Source organism: Coturnix japonica, chromosome 21, assembly GCF_054131305.1.
Source record: "Coturnix japonica strain WE chromosome 21, WE-NBRP24, whole genome shotgun sequence".
Lineage (NCBI taxonomy): Eukaryota > Metazoa > Chordata > Aves > Galliformes > Phasianidae > Coturnix > Coturnix japonica.
The window spans coordinates 5,670,081-5,689,308 of NC_140683.1; the positions used below are offsets into that span (position 1 = coordinate 5,670,081).

General features: G+C 45.1%; 1 protein-coding gene across 8 annotated transcripts in view; it reads left to right on the forward strand.

Moving 5' to 3' along the window:
• The first annotated feature begins 789 nt into the window (after positions 1 to 789).
• Positions 790 to 19,228, forward strand: part of BRD3 (bromodomain containing 3) — a 37,886-nt gene continuing 19,447 nt past the window's right edge. For 2 of the 8 annotated variants that reach the window (XM_085520916.1, XM_085520923.1), the window contains exons 1-2: positions 6,030 to 6,096; positions 18,575 to 18,890. In XM_085520916.1, coding sequence (XP_085377042.1) covers positions 18,690 to 18,890 — 201 coding nt within the window. In that variant the 5' untranslated portion in view covers positions 6,030 to 6,096; positions 18,575 to 18,689. Of the gene's footprint in view, positions 1,045 to 4,680; positions 4,774 to 6,029; positions 7,342 to 9,245; positions 9,521 to 17,200; positions 17,352 to 18,574; positions 18,891 to 19,228 lie in introns of those variants that run through there. The other 6 variants (XM_085520920.1, XM_085520918.1, XM_085520921.1 and 3 more) reach the window with 6 other exon arrangements.

Genomic DNA, 19,228 nt, shown 5'->3' on the forward strand with positions numbered 1-19,228 from the left:
TAGCTGAAGTCTGCAGCTTTAACCCTGCCCTTTACCATGGGGGGAAAATGCAGGCGTGGAAATGTAAGAGATGCTCCATCCATCCTATGCTGTTAGGGAATAAATCCAGTTTAGTTCTTGCCTTGGTGTATAGTCTTCATTCTGGAAAGAAAAGAAGACTAAATACCACAAATCAGCAGGGTAATGCTATACATTCATGCAGCTTTCTTGTGATAAGGGTAGGTGTTGCTTTCACATAGGAGACAAGAGCCTGTATTTCTGTACTGTGCCTCCTCTCGTTGTGGAAGCTTTTTTTGCCTGATATTTCATATATATTAATCTATATCTATATTGAATGATACCTTTCTGGAACTGGAAATTATAGTTTCCAATACAAATCGTAATTGTAATCCTAAGCAACCCCTTAGCCTCTGAGTGTCCTGGATTTATCTTTAACAAATGTCATAATGGAGAATCTGCACGGACAGCCTGTTGTCTTTGGATGAAATTGAACTTGTGGGTTATGAGTCATCTGTGAGGGTCCTTCTTGCTCCGCAGGCCATGCTGCCACAGCTGGGATCAGCAGGATGTGATCTCTGTCCAAATTCCCTCTCTGTGAAAGACTGGGCCTTGGCAGGCTTCTCTCTCACAAAGTCTTTCATTCCTTTTGGTTCCAAATAGCCTGAACTTGGTGATCTGCCAAGTACATTGGAAAAGACACCTGTCTGTGAGGCTTCTGGGGGGCGAGAAAAGCTTCCCGTAATGCTGAAAAGGAAAGAAAAGTCCATAAGTGTCTCAGATGATTGGGAAGTGACTGCTTTCAGTGCTGGTGTGAGCCCTCTGGATGTCTTTAAGAATGCCAGGAACAGACCCAAGGCCGCGGATTCTGCTGTTGACTAACGTATACAATTCTGTCACAGGTCCCACTGAGACGAAAACTGATCCAACCCTACACATTTGATCCAAGGGACATTAATGTTTGCAGAAAAGCTCTTACTAACTTCAGCACATGTTGGATCTGCTCTTTAGGCCACTGCAAACAAGCAAATGCTTACTTTTGCAATGGTGAGTAATAAGACGGTAAGTTTACAAGCTATATAAGCCCATGTTTTGGCACAATTAGCAACTTCTGTTAGGACATTATATTTACTTGAGCCTCTCAGCAAATGGAGCACAGAACAGGCATGCTGTATGTTACACACTGTTCAAGAAACAGAGGGAGCAAGAACTTGTGAGAGATCTGCTGCTTCTTTTAGACTTTTAAAGAGCAGCTGATCCTTGACATATAGCTGTTCCTGTGCTGTTGCTAATAGGCTGAAATCAAAGATGCATCACATTCATATGTTTCTTCAGGGATTTATACTCAAACACTGAACCTTTTCCAAACTGATATTTCTAGCTCCCCCACTACAATATGAACCTTACTTGCATGACTGCCAACGTTTGTTCATTTAAAACTAGGAATAGTTTTCCCAGCAGAAGGCAGCTAGATTCAATTCATTCTGCCCTGGGTGGGATGTGCACCAACACTTAGCCTGGACACAAAGGCCCAATGAATATTGAAGAACTTATTTTAAGATTAAATTATTGAACACTGAATTTATAGAACTCCATGTTAGGAAAGACCTATGGAGTAGCAGTCTATGTTTTTGTGGGAGAAGCTGGGACTTTGTGCAAGATTCGAGTCCAGCAATGTGCTATAACGTCTCATCCAATGCAGATGCAACCCCAGTGCAAGTCACAGCCAAGTTAATATGTGAAGGCTGCAGATTTGAGGGCCCCAAACTGAATCACACATGGTCTGACTGCCAGACGTGATGACAGCCTGCTTCTCCCAGCCTCTTCAACTGGAGCAGCAGGTTCTCAGCATTTCTGTGAATCAGGAACTTTGTTCTCAGCTGCTGCAAATGGTTGCTGGTGCAACTACAACTACTGGATGTTTTTATGCAGTTAGCTCACATCCCTATTTTAGTATATATCCAGTTTTAGTAAAATTTCTCTTTATTATTTGTTGTCATTTAGAAATGCAGATATTTGAATGCGTTACTGTTGGGTTAGAGCTTCTCTTTAGCATTTTTCCAGCCTGCTGAGGGAAGAATGGAAACTAAGAAAATACACAGAAATACATGAAGGCTTTAGGCAGCTGAAGTCTAGTGCATTGTGGTATCTAATAGTTTAAACTGCCTAGCAAATACTGTTCATAAGCTTGCTTTCCTATGCAAACCACTGTGTTAACAGCAGGTGCTAGGCTTCTACATCACACTGAACATGTGAAAAAACCATTTAGATGCAGCTCATTTCCAAACAAATCTATTTACTGTGGCCAGAGCTACTTAGCCACGTTGGCTGGGCAGTTTCTCTTCAGTTCCCAAATTCCTTTGGTTGTGTCCCTTTCTTTGCTCTCACAGTTGCTCTGCTTCTTTCCAAGCATATAAAAATATCATGGCTCCTCTAAGTAATGCCTCCTGCTACATCCTGATAAAAGAAAGTGAGATCAGACAGAATATTTGGTGGGCTTTTCATGCCCTTTCTCTCAGTGAATAAGTTCTCAGAACTACAAGAAAAATGAGTCAGAAGAGCTGAGCCCAAGTTCCAGTTCTTCCCATTATTTTCTGCATCATCATATTCTCTCTCAGCTTCATCAGCTGAAAAACAGGGCTCATAATATTTCCTTACCTACAAAAGCTGTTAGGAGGATTATTGCATTGTTGTGAATTCCGCAGATGAAAGGTACTAAGAAGAACAAACTGTAATTATGATCTCAAACCTCTACCCTAGACCTGTCATCCTGACCGTACTGAATAATGCTTACTCAATCAAGGAAATTCTGCTACTATGTTAAAGAAAATCGTGAGTGAAGATGACTCCCTTTTGCAATAAGAGCATTTATCCCCTTACGTTCAACACCCTTCTGTCTTCCACTGGGACAACTGGAGTTTCATTTAATTGCAGTCACTTAATATACACTCTTATGCAATGCTGTATTTGAACACTATTGTTTCTTTATCCTAAACATGACTATAATAGAATAAACTCACTTTTTGTAACGTATTATGACATTCACTCTGACAATAGCAGCTCCTGGTATAATAGGATTTGCCCCAAGTCTGCTGATAGATGAAGTCTCTGAGAGCCAGTGGTGGCTGATAATATGGTCAGCATGGCCAGATTTTCCAGCCTTGAGGCACTTGGAGCTCACATCAGCCTTTCACATACGTGCAGGTATGTGAATATCTATAAGAATGGAAGAGAGAATACATTGCTGTTAAGGTATTCAAACCACTTCAGCAGCTTTCTCTACTTGTAATCCTTCTGTGGTTTCCAAGTACAAATACTAACAAAGAGCTCCTTTGCTATAGGAAACTGCAGTTTTGGTGCTGAAGCAAGCACTGAATGGTGAGCTAAAGAATCAGCTTACAATTAGTGCCTATGGCAAATGTCAGGAAAGTCAGTGCTCCAGGTAGTGCTCTCAGCAGTCCCTGACTATTAAATACTGGTAAGTGCAGTTAATGAGGTACTGAGTGTGGCCAGCTCTCATAAAACTCAACAGTCCCACAGAGATAAGTGTCTCTCTTTCCTATTTCTGTCCACCCTTGTTTTCTATTGACTCAAGTCCTACCTATGATGGAGGGAGCAGAGAAGGAAAGAGCACCAATGTTGATAAGCCCCCAAAATTACTCTGTTCTTTTACAAATAAGTTCTCACCAAACCCTTTGCAGAAAGCAGCCTAGAAGGACGTACTTCATCTTCACATTAAGGGTTAAAAGCAGTGTAATATCAAGGAGTAAATACACTGCAGGTGTTGGTTAACAAGGTACTAATTGGGTAACTGGAGGTGCATCTTAAAAGACCACAGAGGTTAATCAAAAGGCTTTGGGTGCATTTCAGATGTTCCTTTGAGCTTAGGGAGGAGGCAGCAGTGGTGAAAATCTCTTGGTGTACCCTTATATTTTAGAGTCAAAGCTGAAAGTAAGGTATTAACTAATAGGTTGTTAGATCCTGAGTGTGAACCTGATATAGCAAAACCTGTTCAGAAGCTAATGATAGCAGCTATCTCTTCCTCAGTCTACACACTCCTACTTTTGGCTTTTACTTGTGCTTGAATTATTCTGATGTTACTGTAGTGGGGATTAAGTTTGCAGACCTAATGTAAGAATGTGAGTGACTTGTATGTTCCAGCTTGAAAGCTGCCCTGAAATCTCAGGGACATGAATTGGTTTGCTAGCTCAGTTTTATACATAAGGAACATAACAATTTGGCAACCTTGCACATAGCAGGGGGTTGGAACTGGCTGATCGCTGTGGTCCTTTTCAACCCAGGCCATTCTATGATTCTATGAATTTAGGATGAAGTTATAACCCATGGAGGGTAAGATATACTTAACTACTGTTCTTGGCTTGCTGTTTTATGATGCTCTCCATTGCCAAACATTAATTTCTCTATATTTGGGAGAAAACAAACAAATATTTCATCAATAGCTCTTGCATATACAAAAACCCCCAGTTGTTCCTGCTGTTTGTGCTTTTTTTTTTCCTTGGCCTTTATGGGGGAATGAACTGTTGGGTCAAGGCTTGATCTGGTGATTGAGCACCTGGTGAAGGGCTGTGGCTGCCCATGGAGCACAGGCAAATTGTTTGCATCTGTGCTCCACTCATGACCAGAAGGAGTGAACCCAGGGTGCAACTCGTCTTGGCTCATATAAAGGCCAGGCACTGAATGGAGAGCATCTCTTGGAGCTGGGGCTGCCTTCTGAAGAGGAGAGCTGTGCAACCAGAGAGCCCATTCACCACCTGGGTGAGTGCAGTTCTTCTTTCTATGTGTGAATAGCAGCCTACCTTCAGATGCTTTGCCTGATTTAACCAAGAACCTGTCAGAAGCAGCTTTGTTTCTTCATGAGCAGACCCAGCCCTCCTGTTGCACCCCTGATCTTCAAGCAGCAGCTGTTTTCTTTTAGGGGCTTTTCGGCGGTGTCCGTGGTTTGGTACTTCTGCAGGTTATGGCAGTCACAAATTCATACAGCCATATATTGGGGCACAGTGACTCAGAAAGGCCAGTTTGGAAGTGGCCCTGATGTGCAGTTTGGCTATTCATAAAGATGCAGCTTTCCAAAGCATCCATCCTCTTGTCTGTGCAATAATCGATCTTCAGATGATACCAAACTATGTGAGATATCCCAGTTCTGTTTCCAACAGTTGTGCTTTGCTTTCCATGTTGCAGCACTGGGATCACGCTTTGTGTTGCCGTAATATCTTCTTTAAACTCTTTTCCCTCCCGTTTGCTTTGCGGTTTAGGCAGCCAATCTTTGATATCTGAAGTGTTTGTTATGTTTGATGCTCTTATGGGTGCTTGTGTTTGTGAAACGTTATTTTTATTGCATCTCTTAGATTACCATCAGCAAAGCAGCGCTGTGGGATGCACCGAGCAGCTCGTGCTGCGTCAGGTTTGGGGTTTTCTTGTGTTTCTTTGTGTCCAAGCAACGTTTTAGTAAGGCTTAGTGGGGGAATGGTGGTGGTGGGCGGTGATGCTGGAGGTCTTCCCCATCCTCGCTTCTTGCCGTTTGTTTGGGTGACTCCCTACTCCAGCTCGCTCTGCCCGCGTTCTATTTTTACAGCGGCTCGTATTTGTTGTTGCGTAATAAAAGCGAGCGCGCGTTACCCAATGCAAACCACGCTTCAGGACGGAAAAAAAAAAACCCCAAAAAAACAAAAACCCCACGAGCAAAGAAAGCAGCAGCGCTTCCCACTGAGCGCTCAGCTCCCGCAGGGGCGGGCAGGGCTGGAGGCTCCCAGCTGGGACCGCGAGGTGGGCGGAAGGACGCGGTGCTGGGGCTGCTCCCCGGCTCGCTCCGTTCGCAGCCCGGCCGTGCCCGCAGCAGCCGGGGAGCGGAGCGGGGCCGGAGCTCGGTGGGACGCGGCGGCTCCTGGGAGCTGTAGTCCGGGCTCCGCCGCCGCCTCCAGCCCGGCCCGACCCGGCACTACGGGCCCCACACGGCCCCGCGGCCGGCGCATGAGCCGTCGGCCGCCTTAGCGCATCTATTCTGCTGCCTTGGCGAGGATAAAAAGAAGAGCAACTGGAGGGGGACTGTACGGCAAACGTTGCTGGAGCCGCCGGGGCAAAGTAATCTATTTAATCTTTATTTGTTAGATGCTCGGGGGTGCGTCGCTAGCATTGGGCCACGGCTTCTGAAGGAAGGGGGGGGGGGACCGGGGAAAGAAGGGAGGGAAGGCAAAACCCACTTGGGAAAGGCCGATGCTGATTTTCTTCTTTTTTTTTCCCTCCCCTTTCCTTCTTCTGCCGCTCATCCTCGGTGCGGAGCCCAGTGCCGCTCCCCGCTCCCCACAGCCTTTGTGCGCCGCGACAAAGCAACAAAGCGCGGCCGGGCACAGCCTGCCCATTGATTTCCTCCCGGCCCCGCCGCTCCTGCCCACCCTTTTCTTCTTCTTCTTCTGCCGCTTCTTCTCCTTCTCCTGCTCCCCCTGTCGCCTCGCCCAGCCCGAAGCCGCCCGGGCGGGTGCGCGTCCGTTCCCGGCCCCACCGAGCCCCGCGCAGAGCAAATTTCTTTCTTTCTTTTCTTTCCTCTCCTTCTTTTTTTTATTTCCCCTCCTTCTTCCCCCTCTCTCGCTCGCTTTTCCCTCTCTCGCTCTCTCTCTGCCCGCCATCTTTTGAAAGGGGGAAAAAAAAAAAAACCAAACCAAAACACATTAGGAGCGAAAGAAGAGCTGTAAGCGCTCATAGAAAATAAGAAAGAGAGAGAAAATAAAGAGGGGGTGCGGGGGGAGAAAAGAGAAGGGATTGGGGGGGGGGAGAAGGGAACGGGTGCTGGGGTTCGGGGGCGGCTTTAGGGCTCAGCCCGCAGCTCCCTCCATTTCCCAGTGCCCCGGTACCGCTCCGTGCGGGGTTCGGCAGGACTTGGGCTACACGCGTGGAGCGAGGGTTTGTTGGTTCAACTTTATGCGCTTCCACGGTGCGAGCGGCGACGTGGCTCTTGGGTTGGAATAAAATGCCAAAACTTGAAAGCGTTTAATTCTTTTTTTGTTTCTCCGTTTCTGCTACTTGTTGGCTTTTTTTTTGTACCCTCCGTGGGCGCCGCTGATACAAGCGTTGTTTGTAGGCTGCTTGGTTTCACTTTCAGACAAAGCTACAGTGTTCAGATCGCGGATCTCCGAGCGTCTCTAAGCTGGGAGGCTGAGCCCTGCAGGGTCCCTCCGAGTGCCAACAGGCGCTGCTCGGCCGGGTGAGCTGGGACGGCCCTTCTCTTGGTGCCTGCAGGAAGCAGAAGTTGCCGAAATCAACTTCTTTGTGTTCTTTTATAAGCAAACAAATGGGCTTCACCGATACTTGCGATGTTTCTAAGTTGTACGTGTAAGTAAACAGTAGGCTGGGGGGTAATGCAAATAGCAGAGCACACCTGCTGTTGCTTGGCTGGGAATAGAGAAGTGGGGTTGTTTTTGTGTAGGCTTGTTAGTGCTCTGAACGTGTTCAGTGTGTGTGTGTGTGTGCTAAGGGGGGTATCTCTAAACTGGGGAGTTGGGTTTAGCACAGAAACCCTCATCTCCATTTGCAAGTGGAGATATTAGAGGGGACCCTGAGTGCGTGGGGTGGACATAAATCCCAATGCAGCCTGCCTGCACTGCAAGCTTAAACCCTCCCATCCACGTTGCTTGCAGCTCCCAGCACCTCGGGTGTGCTGTGTGTGCTGTGTGTATGCACAGCGCTGCTTGCTGCTGTTTTGTTAGCTGAAGTTTGGGGAGTTCTCCGTCTGAAACAGTGCAACTTCTGACCTCCCGGCTTCCCTTTCTCTAAAGGAGAAACGCTAAGCTTGTGTTTTTCTTTCTCTTTACTCCTTGCTGGTTAAAAATATACACTGTAGTGCTTTGAGACCACGCTTAGTGAAACGGTTGAAGGGAGGTTAATGGCGTTATTCAACATTCAGCATCAGCTTGATTGCAGTATTGTCTCCTAAACTCTATCTGTTAGCACTGGGTGCTCGAGCTATCCCAGCTGAAGGGGATCGTTGTGGTGACCGATGCCTGCAGCTTAAACTAAGAATACACGTACAAATAGAATGTGTTTGAAATAGCTGAGGTTTGTTCTCCGAACTGATTTTGGTGTCTGAGGTAAATCAAAACTAAGCTCCGTGGCTGCTGGAGGTCATTCTGACATTCAAAAGATGTTGGTTTGGTTGGTGTCTGCAAGTGTGTGTCGGTGGGCTCCGTAACCGGAGTTTCCTTGGGTTGCTGTAACTACATCAGGAGCAATGACTTAAATCACGGTTAATAATCTAGCCGAATACTGGCTTACCTGAGTTAAGAACTGTTTACGATGTCATCCTTCAGCCCCCTTATAGCAGTGCAGGAGCAATACTGATTGTCCATGATGTCTGCAGCCCCACTCCTGGCCTGCCTGCCCTGCAGCTCTGGGGCTGTGTGCTCCTTCCCCCCCGGAGTCATTTGGGAGCTCACTGACAGCACAAACAACTCCCAAGTCAAATCCCTCTCCCCAGCAGCAGCAGCTGAGTGATGTAGTGGGGGCTCATGTTTCAAAGGCTTAATTACTTTGACAAAATATATTACTCTGTCGACTTCGGTAAGCTATCAGGTGATCTCGGTATAGGCAGAACTGCACTTAACTAAACAAGGAGCATCGCTGTTTGTTTCTCTTTAGTCCTAGTTGCTCTTTCTCTTGCTAATTTACAGAATTCATTAATCTACAGCGAGTTTCCCAATCATTACCATGAACTGCATGTTTTGTTGTGTTGGTTTTGTCGGTTGTTGGTTTTCTTTTTCTTAAATTACCACATTATTCTCCAGTAATAGCCCAGAACACCACTGCAAGCAATAGAGTTCTGGGAATTAGGAAGGAGCCATTGTTTGCTGTGCTGCTCATTGAGCTGTCAGGACATTTTGGAAGGATGTGTGCATCTCAAGCTTTTCATTCCTCAGTGTCTTACTGTGATGTTGTTGGGTTTTTGTCGGTCATTAGCGCTTGTCAGAGATGAGCGACTTTCTTTGGGGCACACTAACACTGCAGTGAAAGGGAGGAAGTCCTCTATAACCCACTTGCTGCTAAAGCCAACGTTAAAAGGAAAGGATTTAAATTCTTTTGGAGAACAGTATGGAAATTCACTGTAATGTGCTGCTAAAGCTGCTTTTTTTTCTCTTAGCTCTCATTCCTTCCCCCAGTCTTGCTGATAAGCCACCAAGTGAAGAAACATTTGCTTTTTTTGGATTCCTTTCACACCTTGCTGGGCCTCATTCTCTTTCTAGCCTGAGTCTGATAAGAAGACACCATTGTGTCTGGATGTATTTCAGCAGCACGGATAACCTGGGCAGAAAGGAAGGTTTGTGCATCTCAGTCCTTTGCTGGAACCAGGGCTTGGCATTTTCCCCTTCACTGGAATTGCAACAGGTGGAACAAAGAGAAAGAGGTGAAAGTTCTATGAAATGGGGACCAACCTGGAACGACGTGAACTGACTGAAGTGATTCCTGAGTCCATTTATCTTCAGACAGTGAGATTTACATTCAGTCCTGGCTGACACAGGTCTGTGGAAATGACCTCGTGTGCTCCTCTTTAAATCTTTCTTTTCTCCATCTAAAGGAAGAAGAGGCAGAAACAGCAACATTGCATTTTTCCTTGCTAGCTTTGAGAGCTGGTTTTACTTCTGAACTCGAAACTCACAGCGCTTCACTGATGATGCAGCTGCACTGATACTCATGCAGGGTGCTCCCTGACACAATCACACCAGCAAGGATGCACTCTGTGTGTGACTGACTCGACCTGTTGTAACCAAACCCCAGCAGTGCTGGAACAAAGGCACACTTTTTCCTTGTGTAACTTTGTCTTTTTATGCTATCCTTGTATAACACCATGGGAGGTGCCTGGAGGGAACTGCACTTCCTCACAACTCTCCAATGTGACCATGCCAAGAGAAATCTGTTTTCCAGATCTGCACTGGCCAACAGATGTCTATAAGTAAGAGGGGAAACTTGCGGTATAGTGCTGGTTTGCTGCTAAGGGACTTGGAATGCAGACTTCTTCCTTACCAAGGCTGGTTTGGGAGCTCTGCTGTACAGTGGGCAGCATGGAAACTGGTCTGCTGAAAATACATTTGTTCTATGCTATAGACATAAGAATTGTATGTGAGTCTAAGAGAAAATGCTCTTTCTTACTGGAAAGCCTTTCCTTTTGGCAGCTTTTGGTGTTTACAGTTCTGGTTATGATCTGTGAAACAGCTGTAAAGTGCAGCTCTTTGAGTTGCTGTGTGAAAGAGGGTCTGCTCCCCCAGGTTCTTGCTAGAGTGCTTGTCTGACTGTGGCTATTAGAGGTGAGCAGGTGTGGTCAGTGGAGAGAGCTGTGTTCCCTTCCCCATTGTGCAGGCACCTTCCCCTGTTAGCAGTGTAACTCCCCACATAGGCAGGGATAATAGAATTCAGAATACATTTACGCCCCTTTTTTTTTGCTGACTGCTTGGGAGTTTAAATGAGATGCATAAATGCAGGCAGTTGAAACTGCCTTATGTCCTCTTGAGGAGTGACAGCAGCTTAGCTAGCACAGCTGATCACACCCGAGCTGACCTGCAACTTCCTTGCATAGTTGGGCAAATTTATGATGCATCCAAGCTTAGCAAAAGCAGTGAGGCACCTTTCACGTGATATAGCCCACCTGTACTCTTTTGTGCTTGTTTGTGTATATTTACTTTGCATGAACACTGTGATATCCTGGGACAATGTGTTTGTTAGGATGAGGTGCTTAAATTGGTATGGAAACAGAGCTAAGTCAGTGCAACCTGTCTAGGGGAACGTTGGTAGGGGATGAATGGTGGTCATAAATAGAAGGGCTACAGCAGTGTGATACATTACTGCTCATCTGTCAACCTGCAGTAATTAACTTGGTGGGTGGGTGTAGTCGCTCTGCCCCATTACCAAGTGTAACATTACTGCGGCTCAGCTAACAAGTAGTAATTTTATGTCATAGTAATTCCATCCCTTTCACTTCATTGTCCATCCCCTCAAAGCCACTTGAGTGTCACAGACTGCTTTAGATAGACCTCTGTCTGCTTGGGAAAGTTGTGGTGTGCAGCTCAGAGCGCGTTTGAAACCAGCAGTATCTGATCCGCTTTCAGTGTTTCATGCCCTAAAACAAATCTGCTCTAAATATAATATAAAAATGAGTTTTAAAAATGAATGCAAGGCTGCACTGGGGCACAGTTTGTGCACAAGGGAGGTCTGCTGATGAAAGAAGCTATTTTACTATAATGAGCCTCTTAGATAGTTATACTGTGTATTGTGAAATGCTTGTAATGAGTTAGTGTACCAATCTGTGTCTGTTAAAGTCTGTCTTCTCTTTCAGTGCTGGCATGGAGGTACCCCTGAGGACAGCATCTGTAACGTTTCTAAGTGGTGGTGGTGATGCTGGTGTGTTGTCATGCAGCATTAGGAACTGACTTGCTATGGGAAGAGACTAATGGCTTTATTAGTGAGTGATAGGGGAAGTATTTGTATCCTAACTTTGCAAGTAGGGAACTGGAAAACCCACAGAATGGGGAGTCAATAACTGAGCTTGAATGTGACTGTACACACACCATAATCCCATTAAGAGTTCTGAAGCCTTTGTGGGTGTTGCCATGTTAAGCTTTAAGGGATGTACATCTGTTTCTCTTATGTCTGTATCATTTGAAGCTTGGATTGGTGACAGTGTTGTTATTTATTTATTTATTTTTAATAATACAGCTGAAAAATGGTTCACTAACCTGAAATTGGCATAGGTGATTTCTGAAGTCACAGCATGAACCTGCAGTAGCCTCTTTTATAGGGTAAGTCATTCTTTGGATAAGTTTGGCTGTAGAGTAATAGCTGATCAGGAGATAGGAGGCAGAGCTTGGGAGTGAATGGGATGTGGTATATGGGAGTGATATGGGATGTGTATTGGGAGTACTGGTGTGAAGGATGCTAATAATGAGTGACTGCAGTTCAAACCCAAGTGAGCAAGTAGATGCATAGTTCTGATTGATTGCAAGGCAGGGAGTTAAATGCAGAAGCAAATAGAGCAGAGGTGGAGCAGTAGATTCTGTCCACCTGTGAAGTTTAAAGTGATGATACTTATCTGTAACACCAAGGCAGTGAAGTGATTTTGTGCTGGTTCTGAGTTTGCAGGATTGTCCAGTGCTTGGAAGTTGCAACCAAGGCTGCAATCTTTTGTTATGCCGATCAGCAATGTTTCTGAACTCAGTATTTATGTGAACATGGAGATTCCTTCCTTCACTTGACTGGGATCCAACTTCTTAGAGTCTCTGTAATATTGTATGCCTTATGCTTGTACAGTGGGAATTGTTCTGCTGCCATCGTGTAATGAAGATGTATCTTCAGGTCTGGGCGGTGTTGTCTAGGTTAACTATCAACCCTGACAGTGGGAGTGCCCACAGATATCTCTTTCTGAACAGACTTTCCAACTCCAGATAGCACTTAGCCTTCTTTGTCATTGCATCTCTCCCTAACAGACAGATAGAGAAGGGCAAGGGACCCAAAACTGCGTAGCCTGAGTCGTGTCTTTGCCCAAACCTTCCTTAGAGGTTTATTTTTAATGGGCCAATTAGTTATCTCTAGTAGGTGATAAATCTACAAAACCCATCTAGAGAGTGGTGCAGAACCACAGAAACCATGCAGCTTAGTAAAGGGGAGAGTTGCTTAGTGTTGTGCAGGATGAGACTTGAAGTAGTTATTGTATCCACACAGATGCTGAGATGTTTGCTGTCTGTCTTTGCTTATACCATGCTTCCAGCGTGCCTTCAGCCTCCCCCAGGACCCTCTCCATCCTGCTGCTAAAGTGCTGCGTGATTGCATGGTATGTGTCTGTGTGCCAGCGCTTGGTTTTTGCCTGGTGTCCAAGGCTGCAGGGCTTGTGCTGCACATAGTCTATTGGAGGACTACAGTAACCCCTACAAGTGCTAGAAAATGCCATATAAGCACTTGCTGTATGGCAGTAGCAGATGTGTTGCAGCGAGGTGTAAGACAGCATATGTTTAGAAGCAGATTCACCTTATTTTCTTTCTCTGTGAACCCTGACTGCCTGGCTCTATTCGTGATTGAGATGATATGGGTTCAGATCTGTGGGTCATGCAAGGTAGCTTTGTTGTATCTACACTTCTCCTGGCTAGGTAGAAATGGCACTAGGCGACTGCCCAGGCATAGGTGATCTCCGAAACGCTTTCCTTTTTAAGCTAAATCTCTATAACAAAATGAAAGATGAGACAGAACTTAACTTGTCCTTACCCTGCTCTAAAGCAAGATCAACCGTATGTAATCCATTGCAGAAGCAGGTTGTCTAAGCTCTTTTGAGAAGCAAATTCAAAGCTATGAGAAAAAGACTATACTGTATAGTATATAAAAGACTATACTGTGAAATACCACTCTGCAGTTGAAACTGCAGCCTTTAGAAGGCAATTGAGCCCTATGTGATTTGTGTTGGAGAAGGTATATGACATGCATCTGAATTCTTGCTCAGACTCGATTAGAAGGTGCTTTCTGTGCCATTAGCAGCTCAGTGGGGAGAAATGTGTCAGCCCATAATTATCAGAAGGGCCATCAATTTATTTGGGGTATCCAGCAAAGTGCTTGCAGACTACAGTATATTCATAGGATAAAGTAACTCTGGGGTTCCCCTGATTTTTGAAGCATGATGTAAGCCATCTTAAAGCAACCTTGTTTGTGGGGTGTATTGGAGCTGAAAGCCCTCAAAACTGCCAGTTACACCTCTGGCTAACTCTTATCTACTGGTTAGGAATAGACAGGCTCCTGACTGAGGAAACACCTGCTCTTATAATAGCAAAGGAGAGACCAAAGCTGGGAAATCCATCTGTATAATCTGACAAGAGTTAAACTAACCAAGTCAAAAGCTAAGGAACTGAGTTAATCTGCTGTTCTTTTCCCCACCCTCACACAGATGTAAGTTAAGGGCACAGTTCCATCTTTGAGTCTCAGGACGATGCTGGGGTTGTACACAACTTGATATACAGAAATAAAAACGTTAATCTTTTATATGTGGAAATAACAATATAGGGGACGACAGGGACAGCTGAATGGGCTTTCAGACTGTAAAGCTGCAGTATGCTGAAGGAGCACTCAAGCCAAATTCCCATTTCCTGCATTGAGGCCAGGTGCAAATGCTTCATCCCCAGTCCTGAGGGGGTGGTACGCTGTGTGTAGCATGCATGTGTCTGCCAAGGAAGTGTTGGATGATAAAGCAGCTTGTCTGCCCTCAAGTCTTGGTTTCAAGTTGCAGATGCATTTGCTTTCAAAGAGAACATCCCCGCTGACATGAAGTCAGTAGGCAGTGAAAGCTGCCTGAAGCTCAATTCCTAGACAGGGCTGTGAAGGAAAGTAGAGTGGGAGGAAGAGGAGGGCATGCACCAGCTCTGTTTTCTTTTGGGCAGCCTGAAGGAGTGGTAGTGTATTCCTGCTTCCTACAGCTGTAGACATGAAATGGGTGCAACTGTCTTCATGATCTGATCTGTTTTGACAGGTATTTGGGCCATACAGTTCATGTACTACAGTAAGTGGTGATAACAATAGTCTTCAAAATCAATGAAAATCATTCCTGGGACTACAAAGGTGCCTGGATCTGGAACTTGGTTGCTTTAGGGTCTCTGGACTGTGTAGTAATAGCAAGGCTTGGAGTCAACCCAGTAAGCCTCTATGCCCCATTTCCTTTCTTGAGATGTTTTAAAGGTAGTGTAATTTACTTGGTTTGGAGGAAAAAGAAACTTCTGTGTAGGAACAAGATTGCCACCAGGCACTTGAGTTAAAAGCGGTTTTCCCAGTTATTGGATGGTGTTTAGTTTACCCCATATGATTTCTGGGTTCTTAAGTAAACCAAATTCACATGCTACCTCTTCTAAACTTTGTCTGGCTGCTGTTAAAATGTAATGCTCTGTACTTTCAGTTCTCTGCTACCCAACATCTTCCTGCTAAAGTGGCTCATGCACTGAGTAATGTATATGTAATCACAGTGGCAGCAGGAAAAGGAATCTTACTCTTCAATTAGGCAACTCAGGAAAGGCCGGAAAGACGGTTCTGCTCGCTGCCTGTTAAATGCTTTATAACCAAATACCTGTGTATGTGTCTGTCTTGGAACGTGTGTTTGTGGGAATCTGATCAGCTGGCAGTCTTTCCCAGAACCTTAATTTCTAATTTCTGCACCTCAGAAGTAGTAGGAGTGTGTTAAAGCTCTCCCACGGCTGGAAGAAAGCCTGGGCAACATGAAAATGTGCCTGCTGCTTCCCTGAGACAGAGAATAACATATGGTAGCAAATCTGACCAACTTTTCAGCTATTGCTGCTGCCTGGGGAAAGGGAGCAAGCATCTGTTCTGGTTGCTGCACAGAGCCTGGTTGAGGAGCGATGCTTGGAGCTGAAGAGAGCAGTGCCTGCTCCCACTGCCCGGCTGTTTGATCATGATCCTGCCTCCTTCCTGCCTTTAGAAATCCTCTGGTTCTGCCTTCCACACTGGTGATGTTTCTCTTGAGCAACTGGCTGACAAAACCTTCAACCTGTGCTTTGGGACTCTGCTGCAGTCCTCATCAGTGCAGCTCCTCAAGGTAGGAACAGGGTCTCACTGCATGGCTGCAGGGCACTGAGGGCCCTGATCTGCACGGCTTCTGTGCCACCAAAATGTAAATAATGATATGTAGATAAAGGTGAGGTCAAGGAACATCTCTTACACTTGGTAATTTTCCCTGGTGGGAAGATTTATGTCACCACTTCTGGCTGGGCTGGAATTGCTCCAGGTTTTGGTCAGTGTCCAAGTAACCGTGCAGAAACACTGTATGACATAAAGAGTTGTCAGGCTCTTGTGATAACAGAAAGCTTTGCTGCCTTCTAATTTTGCAATCAAAACAAATAGTACCCTGTGCTGCAGGAGCAGCAGCAAGGGAATGAGCCACCCGTTAAATGTTCTGCATTGCCAAAGGAAGTGGCAGAACCGTTAGCTGAAGCAGCAGGCTTATTGGCACAATGTGCATTTCATGGGGCTTTATGGCTTCTTTTAAAATAGCCTCCACCACTACAGACACCCTGTGGGGCTGCATCAGCTGAGCAAAACATTATCCTGCTAGGACAGGGATTATTGTCATGGTGTTTTTTTTTATGCCAGCTGTTTCTGCACTGACTGACCAATGCAAGCAACTCATTGAAATAAAAGTTTAAGAGCAAAGAGAAAACCAACCTTCCAATGTAGCTGTGTTTTCTGATGACTGGTTTGGCTGAAGGACAAACTAAACCTGGCAGCTTTGAGATTGAAGCTTAGAAGAAAAGGGCAGGCTTGAGAACTCCAGAGAAGTAGTATTTGATTGAAAGTTTGGAGTTTGCTTTTAATTATCATCTGAGATGAATAAGGAGACATACACAGAATGGAAGCAGTGTATGCTCTTCATTTATGTTAACAAGAGGTTGTGAATTTGTAGTATTAAAGGTGCAGTTGTGCAGCCAGAAAAATCAAGGACAACTTCTGTCACTTGAACATGAAAGTCCTGTAGAATAGGGGAAGTAGTAACTTAAATTTAAGCTATTACTCCAGGGCTAGAAAACCCAACCTTAGGCGCTCACTGGAAGATGTGAATGTGATGTCTGTGCAGAGAGTGGTTCTGGCGGTCTTCTTTCCAAGTCTGTACAGTACTTTGTGCACTGATTCGTAACTGGGCTCCCTCAGTGTTTATAAGTCACTATTGATGCTGGTGTAGAGCATAAAGATGCTGAAGTGCTTAGATTAGAGCTGTTAATTCTACCTGTAATGGTAGAAAGTTCATTCGTTTCCATGTTTTGTTTTGTTTTTTAATGAGCGAGTCTATTTACAATGACAGGTTGGATGATTTGTATGAGAAGGTGGGCAGGTCACACCTCTCATTTAATAAGTGAGATCTGACAGCTAGGAGATGTCTCATGCAAAACCATTGCCTCTCTGAATTCATTCATGCACAATGTTAGGAAGTGGGACATTTCCAAAGCATTTGCACTTCAGATTTCTCCTAATCCTGCTTTTTTTTTTTTCCTCTTCTTTTTGCTTAAATGTTATGTTGAAACTAAAAGGAAAGGTCTGACATCAGAGTATCTTACCCTACAAGCCATAAGGAATCTGATGGAGCAAAGACTAAAGGGATGTCCAGTGCTTGCAGCTGCTGGGCACCCAGAGATGCAGTCCCTGTGTCACAGAGCTGCTGGGTTCCAGAGTGCTCACCTGGTTACAGAGCTGTTACCTGGTACCTGGGTGCGGATAGCTCTGCTGCTCGGGCAAGCTTGGGAAGATGGGCACTTCAGCATCCCTCTGTGTTGCAGATCTGTTTGTTTGTACACATCTATTTTTGTAAGATTCCCCTACATTAGGTACTTGTTTACTTCTTGCTGTCATCTAATCAGTGACTCAAAGAGTACGGTGATGTTCTATATTTAGTCCAGATATTTAGCAGAGATGATTAGGGTTGCATCAAGGAAGAGTTATTTTTCTAGCGTGTCTTAATGTGCTCTCCTTCTTCCTGTATTGCTGCAGTTTCCATCTCAGTTCACATCTCTATGTGCGAGAGAGAAGCATATGTCAGTGAGAGTATATCTGTGGTTTTCTGAGCATATTTCAAATAATTTGCCTCCAGAAACTGGTTGTGGTCTGTTTGCCAGAAGAAGGGTGGCTGCATTTCTGATGTGAATTGAAATATCAGATGTTTATGGAAGATGACACAGCAGAGCAGAGCTGTTTACCATATGGTATATGAGAGGCGGTGATACAAGACCAACCATCTTTTTTTTTGTCCCCTGGAGTTTGCTAGGGAAAAATAAAGTCATGCCATTTGTGTATTCTTCCATATTTCATACGTCTCCTTGTGTGTGCATGACTCTGCTCTTTTAGCCAAGCCATGGGGAGCAGTGTAAGTATAACACTAATTATTTACATTGAGCCCATATCTTGAGAATTCCATATAAAACTGGGGGCCCAGACCAGGAGCTGTAGTAATCAGCATGGTTAAGACTTTTGCTATTCAATGCAGATAGCTTCCAGTTAGGATGTTTCTGGTGGCTCCCTTCATTTGCAGCCGATCCTGGCACTCTCTGCAGGCCTGTTCTGTTCTCTTGAAGGGGATCCTCTGACAGCTGTAGCTGCCAGCTCTTGATTCTGAGATGTCACACTCACCATTGCACCAACATGGGGATGTGCAAGCAGGCTCAGTGCCAGCAGCACGGGTCTAGAGGCAGCGTGGCTATGTTTACCCAGAGCTGCCTGCTATGGATTTACTAGCTTGAGTCAGCACATTCATGGGAGTCTCTGCATTACATCCCAGCTGTGTTCTTATGCTACCCTGTGCCCTTTGCATGAAGACGCTCTCTGAAATAGGTAAAGTTTACTGACTTTGTGCAGGCTTTGAATTTAGGAACTGCTGTTCCTGCTCTGTCTTGTGTCTTGAGCTATGTTCATCATTAAGGTAACAAAGTTTGCTACAGAAATGAAGCAGATAGGGTAAGGAGCGTGAGTTAAGGCACTTACACTATCGGTAGTGTTTGGACATGCTTACTTCAAATAAATATCAGTGTTGTTCTCTTCCTCTCATTTGCTTTAGGTTGCATGGTTGGACCCTGGAAATGGGATGTCAGTCCCATTCAGGGAGCATAAAGGAAGAAGGAGGATCTCCCAGTTGCTGCTGCTGTGACAGCGAGTGAGAGCACGGCAGGAAGATGTCGGCAGTCACTTCAGCAATTCAGGCTCCTCAGGGCCCTGTGAATCCACCACCTCCAGAGGTCACTAATCCTAATAAGCCTGGCCGGAAGACCAACCAATTGCAATATATGCAAAATGTTGTTGTAAAGACCTTATGGAAGCATCAGTTTGCTTGGCCTTTCTACCAACCTGTTGATGCAATTAAATTGAATTTACCGGTACGTATATATCATCATTGTGTTCTTGGAAAGCTGTGTGTTATTTAGATCAGATTTCTCATCATTGGTTCAGAATGGTTAGGTTGCTTTTGGTAATTAACGTGAATATTCACAGACTCACCCAACCTGAAGATTGTTTTTCAGAGCTGGAGAGGTGCAGGTCTCTGAAGGAGAAAACCACCTCCTCAGTTAGTGAAGGAGGAGAACAATGCAGAGCCAAGCTGCCTTAGAGCAGCTGAAGCATAGTGCTTCATTTGTGGCTTAGCTGCACTTACTATTACATCTCTTCACACCTTGTCCCACTTCTGTTCAATGTGAGTGACAGACTGAATGCCCAT